General features: G+C 37.4%; 2 protein-coding genes across 2 annotated transcripts; one reads left to right on the top strand and one right to left on the bottom strand.

Moving 5' to 3' along the window:
• Window positions 1-991: 991 nt before the first annotated feature.
• Window positions 992-3,048, top strand: LOC131616792 (NADH--cytochrome b5 reductase 1-like). The gene is made up of 9 exons (XM_058888240.1): window positions 992-1,180; window positions 1,347-1,488; window positions 1,679-1,769; window positions 1,861-1,938; window positions 2,064-2,144; window positions 2,282-2,371; window positions 2,527-2,592; window positions 2,717-2,803; window positions 2,908-3,048. The coding sequence occupies exons 1-9, from the start codon at window positions 1,018-1,020 to the stop codon at window positions 2,998-3,000; spliced, it is 891 nt and encodes a 296-aa protein (XP_058744223.1). The 5' UTR covers window positions 992-1,017; the 3' UTR covers window positions 3,001-3,048.
• A 125-nt stretch (window positions 3,049-3,173) lies between these two features.
• On the bottom strand, window positions 3,174-10,188 carry LOC131616791 (vacuolar protein sorting-associated protein 36-like). The gene is made up of 8 exons (XM_058888239.1): window positions 9,413-10,188; window positions 5,794-5,997; window positions 5,353-5,446; window positions 5,193-5,250; window positions 4,925-4,994; window positions 4,364-4,499; window positions 4,204-4,288; window positions 3,174-3,420 (listed from the first exon to the last, which is right to left on the bottom strand). The coding sequence occupies exons 1-8, from the start codon at window positions 10,052-10,054 to the stop codon at window positions 3,363-3,365; spliced, it is 1,347 nt and encodes a 448-aa protein (XP_058744222.1). The 5' UTR covers window positions 10,055-10,188; the 3' UTR covers window positions 3,174-3,362.
• Between the last annotated feature and the right edge of the window lie 2,826 nt (window positions 10,189-13,014).

Here is a 13,014-nt window from a genome sequence, read left to right as displayed (position 1 = left end):
GAACAAATTCTTGAACCACAAACATTGAGAAGAACCACTAGACCTACCAAAAAGTCTAGTCATTTGTCAGACTTCATATGCAGTCTTTCAAAGAAATCAACTTACCATAATTCTTTAGTTATACTTTATCCTATTGAGCATTTCCATTTATTAAATAATCTCTTTACATCCCAATAACATTTTGCTCTGTCTAATACCACTATTTTTTAGCCTGATAGTTATAAGAAACAAGCAAGTATGCTCGTTGGAAGGCAATGAAACTCTAAACTGGATGTCTTGAAGCACAACAAAACTTAAATTTTTATTGATCATTCACCTAGCATCAAACATATTCGTAGCAAATGGTTTTATAAGGTGAAGCACAAAGCAGATGGAACTATAAAGGAGGTACAATACTAGACTAGTTATACCGCCCCAGAGTGCTTTCAAAATTACCGACTGATCCCATAAACCAACACGGATCTTTTCGGCATGCTTTGTCTTCACTCACACGCTTTCTAGGAAACTTTCCAGAAAGTCACTCATCCAAATACTACTCCAGGTCAAGCACATTTAACTATGGAGTTCTTATTTGTTAGGCTACCGAAAAGAAGATGCATCTTATTGATATAAGTAGTATCAATCAATTCTTTTAAGTCTTCTTTTAACTATGCAGTCTCATATTTGCATAGCCTTAAAATCCCTCTCATGTCAATCTTAAATATCATTCATTTTAAAACGAATGGAGTAGTTTTTTTCCTAGTGATTAGTCATCGGGGCCAAGTAATGTAGTGTCAAAAGTGTAGATGATCATTTTCATCTAGGATATATCCATAATTTTATTTAAGAAACATTGTAAAAGTTAATAGAATATGTTATCCTTCTTGAGACGTTTGGGATTATTCTTTGCTTCATTCTATAATAACTAGAAAGAAAGAAAAAAATAGTATAAGGAATATATCTGTTGTAGTGTTCATGTACAAATGTATATATAAAGCATGGTGTTGTTCATTAACTAATTACCATATTTTCTTCAAAATGTTGGAGTTGCCATTCAACGTGACACTTAATTTCCCTACATTGTTTTTCAAGTCCTTACCTTTTGCTAATAACTTGGAGCCTGAATTGCTGAATGGTGCAATTGCTCTTGTTGCTGTTGGCCTTACGGCTGCATATATTTACTATCGCAAAAAACCCAAAGGTCTCTCTATTCATTACTACATTATGTTAACAATTATGTCATCTTTTTCAAACTCATCATTTCCAATATTTCATTTCAATGTTCTTAAATTGTTGTTCAAATTAACTAAAGGTCTCGAGTTCGATATCAAACTTATAAAGTGACCATCTAAACTACAAATTTTCAGGTTCCCTGGACCCAAATAATTTCAAAGAATTCAAACTTATAAAGAAGACCCAGATCAGCCCCAATACTGCTAAATTCAAATTTGCCCTACCTACTCCTAAGTCGATATTGGGTCTTCCCATTGGAAAAAACATACTTGTCAGGTTTGAAAAAAAAATTGATACTTCTTTTAATGACTTAGTGGTCAATCCTATATTGTTAATGTCAGAGATTAAACTTCGAATTAATAGTTTACATTTATTTAATTCAACTAACACATATCAGTCGATTTATATCGCCCACCTTGACAAAATTAATTAGTTGTTTAACATTTTTTGTATAAATGTTGAGCAGAGGAAGAGATAGTGAAGGAAAGGAAGTTATGAGATCATACACTCCAATCACATTGGATTCAGATATTGGCTATTTTGAATTAGTTGTAAAGGTATAATTTTTTATGGATAAATTTTGACAAACTATAAACCTTATTTATGAAAAATAATAATGTTAACATCAACTATTTGGTATCATATCAGATGTACCCAAATGGAAAAATGTCCCACCATTTTAGGCAAATGAAGGAAGGTGACAGCTTGGCCGTGAAGGGCCCCAAGGTACTTTACTTACCTTGTTAGGCAAAATAAAAATATTGAAGTTGTAAACAGTGCGTATTTCATAGTTTTCATTTTTCATATACTTGAAAAGTAAATGTAATAATGGCTATATACTGAGTTTGTAGGGACGTTTCAGTTACAAAGTTGGCCAGGTTAAGGCATTTGGAATGATTGCTGGAGGTTCAGGCATTACCCCAATGTTTCAGGTACATACATATAGTACATTAATTAATTAATCATGATATTATAGAAGTTTAATAATTATACAGTGTAGTACAGTAATTAAAGTTATTTTATGATGTTTGAAAGTAGATTGAAAATGACATTTCATCTTTTGTTGTAGCTTATAAGGGCCATACTAGAAAACAAAAAGGACAAAACAAAAGTGTACCTCATTTACGCCAATGTGACAGTGGATGATATCCTACTAAAGGTAACCTACTACCTTAAGAAATCATGTCTATAGAGTAGTGATTCCTTTCTTAATACTGCTATTGGTTTAGGAATAGGAATGTAGGGTAAGATAATTGAACTTTAAAAATTGTTGGGCTAGCTTGAATTCTGAGTAAAATTTGTTTGGTGATGCAGGAAGAACTTGATCGCTTTGCAAACACATTTCCTCACATATTCCGTGTCTATCATGTTCTTAATAAGGTTAGTTCAAAAACAAAAACTAGCAACCATTTCAATTCAAAGATTCTTACCGTGCATATTATTAAACTTATTGTCTCATTTGTATACTAAAGTGTTTGATATATATGCTCAACACACTTGACAGCCTCCTAATGAATGGAATGGTGGCGTTGGGTTCGTATCAAAGCAGATGATCGAATCCCATTGTCCATCACCTGCCTCGGATATCCAGGTTTAATTGACAACACGCGCACACACACTCTCTCACTTTTAAGAAAATTCATCAGCACCTAGTAATAATAATTTACAAATGAAATAAAATTTTCAATTTTGCAGATACTTAGATGTGGTCCACCACCCATGAATAAAGCCATAGCAACTCATCTTGCTGCACTTGGATACACATCAAACATGCAGTTTGAGTTCTAATAACACTTCAACAATTTATTTTCTCAGATTCTTGCAACACTTTTTATTGCCTTCTATCATATATGTGTGTGTGTGTTAAATTTCAAGAATAAAAAGCCAACAAGGAAAATTATTGATCTGAGTGAAGGGAATGTAACTTTGAGCTTAGTTCCTGCTTCTGTTTGCCAAATTCGTATGAATAAAATGTTCTTTTGATGTGAGCATTATAGTAATTCTTTAAGGTGATTTTGCTAAATGTTCTTTACAACAGAAATCTTATACAGTGATTAAAATGAGAAAAATATAGACAAACTAGCCAAGTCAGGCCAGTTCTTGGCACTCAAAATTTATCTAATATATCTTGAATGGGCAAGCTTGCCACTCTAACCATGAGCAGGGATTGCTCTAACCCACGAGGAATAAATCCCTTGATCTTTCACTCTGCAAAAATGGCATATACGACACTTCATCACAACACAACTTATGCATATGAAATCAATCAATGATCAAAAATCATATTCTATCATTGAAAAATTTCAAACTAGAAACCAATAAATGAAGGAAAAGGATAGCAATCAATAACCCTTGAACTACCAAGCAGAGTGCTCAACGGCAAGGTTGGTGATACTGATTTTAAAAGTGAAGCACCGATTTTCAAATAACATCAATGACATAGTCTATCTGTATATTCCGAGTAGAAAGACTTTTAGCATATTATCTAAAATAATTTATCTAATCTTGAAACATGAAGCTATGACAAGAATGGGATGAAAGTAAAAATAAATTTTCTTGATATGAAAGAATTTGATGTTTGTCTCATTTTCCATTTTAAAAAATAACCCTCTTAGAAAATATAGTATATGAAACACTTTGTAGAATATTTAGTAACATGGGATAAGAGACAGCACATTAGTAATTAACTTGTTATAGGAGGAGAGAATAAAGTGTGGTGAAGCCTCAATAAACATTACATCTCAAAGGCTTGAATACAATTGTTAGAAATGTGCATCATATGTCAACAAAACCACATGGGAAGATAAAACAGAACACAGGGCAACTGAACAACGAATACTAAAGAAACACTGAAAAAAGCAGTCTTAGTGCAAATTGGTTTCAGCTCAAGGAGGAACGTATTTGACCAGAACACCAATAAACCAAAAAGAAATCAACTTTAAAATAAAAAATAAAAAATAAAAAAACCAGAAGCATAGAAAGTTCACTTACAAATACATATCATCTCGATCAATTTCTGGGAACAAGTTAATATAAAAGCGAAATCCATCAGGGCTGACATCTCTGCAAAGTATACCTGGGAAAGATTGGACATAATCAGAATAAAAGATATGCTGTTAAAAGTAGTGAAGATAGCAGTACAGCAGTGTACCCTTGCTCTCGGCAGACAAGAGATGTTCCTTTGCCATTGCTGGGGCAACACCCAGCGTCATTGCAGCATCACTAGGACTTATCCCAGCTCGAAGAGCATCAGGCTTCATAACAAGCACCTTAATTTTAGTGAAAACCTACACACCAAACAGAAGTTAGTTAATTGAATCATATTTGACTAGCTTGGATTACAACATAACAGGCATAAATGTCAAATCAAGAAAAACATAATGTACAATTTCATAATTAGGGACAGTGTTGTCCATGGCGGTCCATGGCGGAGAGCGAAAATACCGTCATACCGGCAGCTTTGCAACGCCCTTATAGCGGATTATGACGGAAAAACCCGCAATATCGGCTGATATTTACCATTGAAGCGAGTCCAAAAACCGACATAAATATCCGCCATAGAGGCCATGACACTGCTATTTGATAATACTGATTAGGGAGCAGCATAAAATCCATATTGTGCAGACCACAAGACAGATGCTTTTCCCAAGTTAATAAAGTAATAAAACCTAACATAAAAATGGCTGCAAAAGAAAACATAAAATGAACATACCTCCTCATCACTGTGGGACTTATTTTGTATTACCATGACGCCGCTATCAAACTTCCGCAAAACAATAGGGCTGAAACAGTCAAATAACATAGTCAGCACGTGGAAATATAACAAATCCCAAAGGGGTTGCATAATTGCATTGAAGGATTAAATATTAGAATCCCAGAGTATGAACTGAATACCTCTTGTTGGTTATATGCTATGACTACAATTTACAAAATGCAGTAGCAGAAATAATTAAAATAGAAGAAGATAATGTCATACATACACATCAAACTTCTCCCACAGAGAGCATGCTTGCAGCAAATCATCAGGTGAGATCAATTCTGTTTATTAGACGATGACCAAAACAAAGGGAAGTATTAATTCAACAAATGGAAGACTTCAAAATTAATCATGTCTAAGGGAACATGGAAAAGTATTGAAACCTGTTCCACGAGCACGATTGAAGAGACAATAAACATCAATTAGATTGATAATTCCTCCAGCTCTCTCTAGTGGAACTTTAACAAAATCTGCCAACTATTAGCAAGGACATATTAAAAAATTTTAAACAAACAGAAATCTAACAAATGATAATCAGTCAAGCGACCGTTAATTAACTTCTTAACTTCAGAAATACAGCATGCATCTCGATTTCAATTGCAATGCACATAAAGAAGATCTTCTGTATTCTAATTAATAATTATAATTATAATCTTCTACGATTCTGTTCACATTTAAAATAGCAGAAATAAGAGGTTCAGTCGTAAAAAGCCTCCACTGAGAACTCTTTCTAAAAGCATGTCTTACAAAACAAAATTACAGTTCACATGATCTCTTGAATACAGAGAAAATAATGACTGATCACGGAGCAGAGATTAGAGAACCTGGCGAGATAACTGTTGATGATACAGAGCACCTGCAGACTCTTTTGTAACAGGGGATATTATACCAACACTCAATAACAATTCTTGCATTTCTTCTTTTGAGCCTATCTCTTCGTCGTTAGTTGTATTTGTTTGAGAATTGGAGCCAGACAAAAGTTTTAGCCTCATTTTTTCTGCTAGCATGACCATCTCTTTAGCCTTGCTCTGCAAATCCATCATTAAGCCAAGCTTAAAACAAAACTAACTAAAAGATTACAAAATAACTTCTAGACCTAGTTACAGTAGTCACAATCAGGTCAGAGAAACAAAGAGTTCACACCTGTTTGCATATAATAAAGGAAAAATTCAGCTCACAAGTTCTCTTATAAAATTAACATTAAGCTTCCAAGATTTATTAGATTTCATTTGCCGGATTAATCCTCATCAATCAAAAGTAAATTGAGCAATGTTCCCATTTTATTTAAATAAGCCTAAAATTAGAAGGAAAGACATTTTCCTCAAATTACTCCAAGTACGCAAATTAAAAGTGTAAGCTTCAAGACAAACATAAATAAAATATTAAAAATCCATATTATTAGTTTACATTGATAACATGGTTTAAAATGCCTTTCCCTGCATGAGAAGCATGCATCTTATATCTGCAAAAAATAGCAACAAAGACCTAATATTTCCTTCAAACTCATGGCCAAAGCAAGTCATATACAACAATAACAATCAAGCATCATCCCACTAATTTGGGTCGGCTACATGAATCAAACTATGCCATAATACAACAACAACAACAACCAAGTCTTATCCCACTCAGTGAAATCGGCTACCTGGATCAAATTATGTCAAAGACCCATGATTCTATCCAATCCGTGAATCTCAAAATCTTAATAGTTTCTCTTATCGTTTTATTAGGTCTTCCTCAACCTCTAGCGGTTTGACTAGCCTTTTATCTAATCTACTCTCCTTACTACATAATTCACAGGTCTTCTCTCTACATGCTCAAACCACTTAAGCCTAGATTGCATCATCTTTTCTATTATATGAGTTATCCCAACACTCTTTAGTCTGTCATTTCTAATTTATCTCGTATAGTCATACCACTCATCCAACACAACATCCTCTTCTCTGTTACACTTAGTTTATTTTCGTGTTGGTTCTTTATAACTAAATGTTTTGTTTTGTACAATATCGTTGGTCTTATAGTTGAGCCATAAAATTTTCCCTTCAGTTTGGGCGGTCCTTTTGTATCACATAAAACACCTGAGGCCCTTCTCCATTTCAACCACACAACTTGAATTGGTTTACATCTTCTATTTCACCATTGTTTTGCACTACAGACTAGACATATTTAAACCACTATTTCACCATTGTTTTGCACTACATACTTGACATATTCAAACCTTGTAATATGTGGTATGATATGATCTCCAACTTCACCTCTAAGTTAGAAACACTACTTTTACTAAACTTATATTTCATATATTTCGCCTTACTTCTGCTCAAAAAGAAGCCATACGTGTAACACCCGGGGCCGAAGAAGGCGAGGGGTGGTTGCACCGCATGTAACACCTGAGGCCAATGGGGGCTAGGGTGGTCGCCACATCGGAATGAGAGGGATCCTGAGGCCGTGCAGGTATGGGACTGCATGGTTGAAGGAAGGCTTATAAGGATTGATGGGTACTACCTATACCAACAAGATGCATCTTCTTTTCAGGAGCCCGTTCAATAAGAACTTCACAGTTAAGCGTGCTTGACTTGGAGTAGTATTGGGATGGGTGACCTTCTGGGAAGTTTCTCAGAAAGCGTGCGAGTGAGGTCAAAGCATGCTGAAAAGACCCGTGTTGGTTTGTGGGGTCAGTTGATCATCCCGAAAGCAGTCTGGGGCGTTACAAATGGTATCAGAGCCAGACCTCTCCCAGTACGATGTGGTTCGAGGACGAACCATGCGGAAGCTGGTGGGCATGTAACACCCGGGGCCGAAGAAGGCGAGGGGTGGTTGCACCGCATGTAACACCTGAGGCCAATGGGGGCTAGGGTGGTCGCCACATCGGAATGAGAGGGATCCTGAGGCCGTGCAGGTATGGGACTGCATGGTTGAAGGAAGGCTTATAAGGATTGATGGGTACTACCTATACCAACAAGATGCATCTTCTTTTCAGGAGCCCGTTCAATAAGAACTTCACAGTTAAGCGTGCTTGACTTGGAGTAGTATTGGGATGGGTGACCTTCTGGGAAGTTTCTCAGAAAGCGTGCGAGTGAGGTCAAAGCATGCTGAAAAGACCCGTGTTGGTTTGTGGGGTCAGTTGATCATCCCGAAAGCAGTCTGGGGCGTTACAATACGCTTTTTAGACTCGTCTCCAACCTCTCATTTAACAAGTCATATGTTAGAAAGATATGGAAGAGAGAAATTGAAAGAAAATTGTTCAATGTATTAATGTTTTCGATGCATTACAATATGAAAAATGATGTCTACTTATATCAGAGTTAGTTAATGCAAAGTCTAACTAACACTCAAACAGACTGCAGCGGGCAACAACTAAGCTAACTAATTCTTAACAGACTGCAGCTAACAACTAGCTTGTTTGATACAACTCTAACATTCCCACTTACAAGTGGAGGGCGTCTTGACCAAACTGAGTTTGTCAAATACCCTAAGCTTCTCATGAAGAATGCAAAATCTGGCAGCAGAAAGTGGTTTAGCTAAGGCCTTACCCGCTGATCTTGAGCACGAACATGTAAAACTATGAGATTCTTGCTAAGTACTTTCTCTCTCGCAAAAATGTCCAGTTCTATATGTTTTGCATGATTGTGTAGTATAGCGTTGTGTGCTAGGGAAACAATACACAGATTAGCACACAGAATATGAGGTGTGTTGAGTTTGCAGTCTAGTTCTAATATGAGAGATTGAAATCAGAGTATCTTTGCAGAGATTTGCCAAGCTTCTCTACTCAGCTTCTGCACTAGAGCAAAATACTTGTTTCTTGGACTACCAGGAAACAAAATTGGGGCCTAAGTAAATGCATGCCACATATGTAGATCTCCTGTCATTAGGATCTGATGCCCAATCAACATCACAAAACCCAAATAATTGGTGAATAGGAGCAGCTTGCAATAGTAAACCATGATGAAGGGTGCCTCCCAACTCCCAAGTGTCTTATCTTAAGTATTATTTTGACAGCCTTCCAATTTTCCTCTGAGGGATTGGACAGAAACTGACATACTTTATTTACTGAGAATGATATTTCTGGCCTTGTTAAAGTTGCATTCTGCAATGCTCCAACAATTGATCTGGACAATGAAGGACCTCAACAGGGAACAGATCCCACTTCAGATAATTTAAGTTAGATCCATAGGTGAAGGCATTCCCTTAGCAGAGTCCATATTGACTCTTGAAAGGAGGTCTCTAACATGGATTGAGAGAGCACTTCTAGAGAGCCATCAGACAGATGTGAGACCTCAATGCCTAGAAAATAATCAAGTGTTTCAAGGCAAATGTAACTTAGAACTGCTAGCTTGTCTTATACAACTCTAACATCATATAACAACTAAATCATTTTCCACCAACTAAAGTCGGTCACATATATCAAAAGGCCTTATCATTTATAAAACAGAGAGAAAAAAGAGTTACCATAAGCGCATTCAAATCCTGAAAAGCATCCTGCAAACTCTTATCAGTACTCTCCCACATTTCCTGCTCCTTCCTCAATATTCCCGACACTCCCACCATCCTCACCGTCCCATCACTCGAATAAATCCCACTCGACGACGTCGTTGCTGCCCTAGCCGCCGCATTAGAACTCGAACTCGTAGCACTCTCTGACTCCTCCCAGGCTCTACCTCTCCAATTCTCCCAAAACTTGGACACAAAAGCATCACAATCCCCTTTTCCCCTCACCACGACCGTCGCAACCACCGATCTCGATCCCGATGAGGCAACTCCCCGCTCCGGTGACGGCGACACCTGGAAACGAACCCTTGGAGACGCGAACACCGATTTGAGAGACTTCTTGTGTGGAAAAATGTGGGAGATTGAAGCAAGGGGGACAGCTACGGAGGAGGATGAGGCGGAGACGGCCGCGTCTGGGAGCCAGAGGAGACGGTGCGTGGTTAGGATGAGGAGGCCGGATTTTAAGTGAGGGAACCATGTGTTAGGTTCGTCTTCGCTGAGAAGGTCTACGCCGGAGAGGAAGAAGCACTCGATCTCGTTCGGTAACAGAACTGGGCGGCCACTGTCGGTGAGGTTCACCGGCGGTAGGGAGTTTCCGGTCATCGTGGAAGATCGGAAGTTCGACGTCGTTTTGAAGGTTTAGTGTTAGTTGGAGTTTTTTTTTTTTTTTTTAAGCAGTGTTAGTTGGAGTTAAACTGACTACGGTTAATGTTTTTTTTTTTAAATATTTTTTCCCCTTAACTTGTAAACAATGGTGCCTTAATAAAGGATTGTTTGTCAGTGTCCAATCATGCTCTATGAGTATAGGAAGAATTGGGGCCCGAAACCATTCTGTATGCTAAGTTGCCAGATGGATATAAAAGGCTATCATAATTTTATCAGAGATCAATTGAGAGATTTGAAGGTTGAAGGATAATGAGGCATGTTTGTGTTCAAAGAAAAAATTGAAGATGATCAAAGAGAGACTCAAAGATTGGCATAAAAATCACATGCACAACCTTGGGGGCAAAATTAAGGAAGCATAAGAAGAACTCAACAGACTCGAACTCAAAGAAGAATCAGTAGGTCTGTCAGAGGAGGAGCTACTCTCTAAACGACAAAAATCAGACCAAATATTCAAACTATCAAATCTTAATTGCAGTATCAAGTGGCAAAAATACAGGGCGAGATGGCTAAAGGAAGAGGACATAAATACTAAGTATTTTCATGGCTCCATCAATAAGAGAAATAGAGAGAATTAAATCTTAAGTTTGGAGTTGAATGGTAGAACGCTGAAAGAGGTGGACGAAGTTAAAAATGCCATTGTCAATCACTCTCAAAACCACTTCTCAGCTAGGGGCGTTAGACCGCTGCCTTAACATTTGAACTTCAAAAGAATTAACAACTCTGAAAACGAGGAGCTGGTGAAGGAATTTTCAGAAGAGGAAGTTAGAAGGGCGGTATGGGAGTGTGACAATTCAAGAAGTCCAGGACCAGATGGTGTGAACTTCAATTTTATTAAAGAGTTTTGGGAAGATATCCAAAACGACTTCATTCGAGTTTTAACAGAATTCCACTCAAACAGCCGGATAGTTAGGGGGCAAACTGCTCATTCATAGTGCTGATACCTAAGAAAAAGAATGTAGTGAAAGTGTCAGACTTCAGGCCTATCTCGTTAGTCGGGTGCATTTATAAAGTAATTGCCAAAGTTTTAGCTAACAGATTGAAAAAGGTGATAGGTTCGGTGGTGTTAGAAACGCAATCAGCTTTTATTTCAGGAAGACAAATCCTCGACGAAATACTAATTGCAAATGAAATTGCTGATGACGCAAAAAGGAAGAAAAAAGAAGTGTTGATATTTAAGGTTGATTTCGAAAAATCATTCGACTCCGCTGATTGGCATTTCATCAACTTTGTCATGCAAAAGACGGGCTTTCATGAAAAATGAAAATCCTGGATCATGGAGTGCTTAAAATCAAATTCAATATAAATTTTAGTGAACGGAAGTACCTCAAAAGAATTCTCAATGGGTCGAGGTCTCAGACAAGGAGACCCCCTATCACCGTTCCTTTTCTTGTTAGCAGCTGAAGGTTTTAATTTAGTGATGGAAAAGGCATTGGATTCGGGTGACTTTTCGGGATACAGGTTTGATGGGGGCAATTTGTTAGCTGAAGATTTCGTTTCATATTGTTTGTCCTTCGAAGAGGTTGAGAATCGAAGGAAGAGATGGTTATTGATGGCCGTCCCTTAAAAAGTAAAAGAATGGCTACTGATGGTCATGCCTCGAAGATACAGACTTCTAAGTTCGTTGAAGATAGTGAACACTGAAAGACTAATGAAAGCGTATGTCTTCGGGACTTAGACAAAATTTATAAAGTATATATTTAAGTGTTACTACTTAGCGTGTTTTCATAGTGTTTTTACACTGCCACGCGTCGAAGACGGACTCAGGCGGGAAGATTTGAAATTCGAAGACAGTATCGTAACTGTCCAAATACAGATGGCTTCGCTTGAAGTTCTGATGAGAAACGTGGCAGCAGATTAGTGTAGGACCGTTAAGGTCGAAACTAGTATAAATAGGGGTCTTTATGTTAGGATTCCGTGTGTTCATTTTGTACAAATCACTCACATATTTACTCAAGTATCAAGTGTTACGAGAAAGAGTTCGCTGAGAAAATGTACGTATGACACCACCATTTTAATACATGTGTATTGTATTTCATTTTCGAATACATTTCTGAGTTACTGCATTCCATTTATTTCTTGTCATTTACATTCCTGTATCTTTATTTTACTTTCGAATTTACTTTCATGATCATTTACTTTTAAAGTCCTTAACGTTTCTGCAGTTTAAGATTCTTTATGTTTTAACAATTTTTAAGTTTCATATGTTATGTTATTTATTTTTCTTGTTGAAGTTATAATTACATATAACGAAGCAATTACCAAGATTCTTGAATCGAACAATACTCATCGAAGAGGACAAATTGCGAATATGATTCAAATGAACATTGATAACAATCTTCTTGACTATGTGTCCTAGGATCAATCTAGTCGATCCTGCAAGTAACCAAATCATATTTATTATAGTTTGGAAGACTAGCGGTTGTTTACCGGAAATCACCGTAAACAAATTGGCACGCCCAGTGGGACAGTGTCACGCGGATTGTTTTAATCAATTGTTTTGTTTTTGTCTAGACAATATCAAGACCTTGTATGAACCTTAGGAACGGTAAATTAAAAGACAGTGCACAACCGATTCCCAAACGAAGGTACAACAGGAAAATGGCTGTTACGGCCAGTGCAGGGGGTGATCAGGATCCCCTACAAGGTTCAGGATCAGGAGCGGCAAATTCGACTTCCAGTCAGGGAACACAGAATACGACGGGTCCAAACGGATCGAGACCTGCAGACAATTCCCAGACTGCGCCTGAAAATACTACAGGACATTCAGGAACTGTTCCAGTTTCGGCATCGACAACCGCACCCTCATCTACAAGTGCAGATGATGTACTGTATCCCTGGACAAACGCTGCAAACAATTCATTGGGTCAAGGCACAAGTTCTGGCTTCGAATGGAGACC

Source organism: Vicia villosa, linkage group LG7 (genome assembly GCF_029867415.1).
Source record: "Vicia villosa cultivar HV-30 ecotype Madison, WI linkage group LG7, Vvil1.0, whole genome shotgun sequence".
NCBI classification, from domain to species: Eukaryota; Viridiplantae; Streptophyta; class Magnoliopsida; order Fabales; family Fabaceae; genus Vicia; species Vicia villosa.
Note: the sequence above shows the minus strand (reverse complement) of the source record. Positions and strands in the feature narration are given on the sequence as shown.

What these genes read in the sequence shown, in the direction of transcription:
- LOC131616791 (XM_058888239.1), bottom strand. Translation starts at nt 10,054, where the DNA reads ATGACCGGAAACTCCCTACCGCCGGTGAACCTCACCGACAGTGGCCGC. An exon ending in AGGATTTGAATGCGCTTATG is followed by an intron (nt 5,998 to 9,412) that starts GTAACTCTTTTT and finishes ATGGATTTGCAG; the next exon opens with AGCAAGGCTAAAGAGATGGT. An exon ending in ATCAACAGTTATCTCGCCAG is followed by an intron (nt 5,447 to 5,793) that starts GTTCTCTAATCT and finishes CCTTGCTAATAG; the next exon opens with TTGGCAGATTTTGTTAAAGT.
- LOC131616792 (XM_058888240.1), top strand. Translation starts at nt 1,018, where the DNA reads ATGTTGGAGTTGCCATTCAACGTGACACTTAATTTCCCTACATTGTTT. An exon ending in GGAAAAAACATACTTGTCAG is followed by an intron (nt 1,489 to 1,678) that starts GTTTGAAAAAAA and finishes AATGTTGAGCAG; the next exon opens with AGGAAGAGATAGTGAAGGAA. An exon ending in TGGATGATATCCTACTAAAG is followed by an intron (nt 2,372 to 2,526) that starts GTAACCTACTAC and finishes TTGGTGATGCAG; the next exon opens with GAAGAACTTGATCGCTTTGC.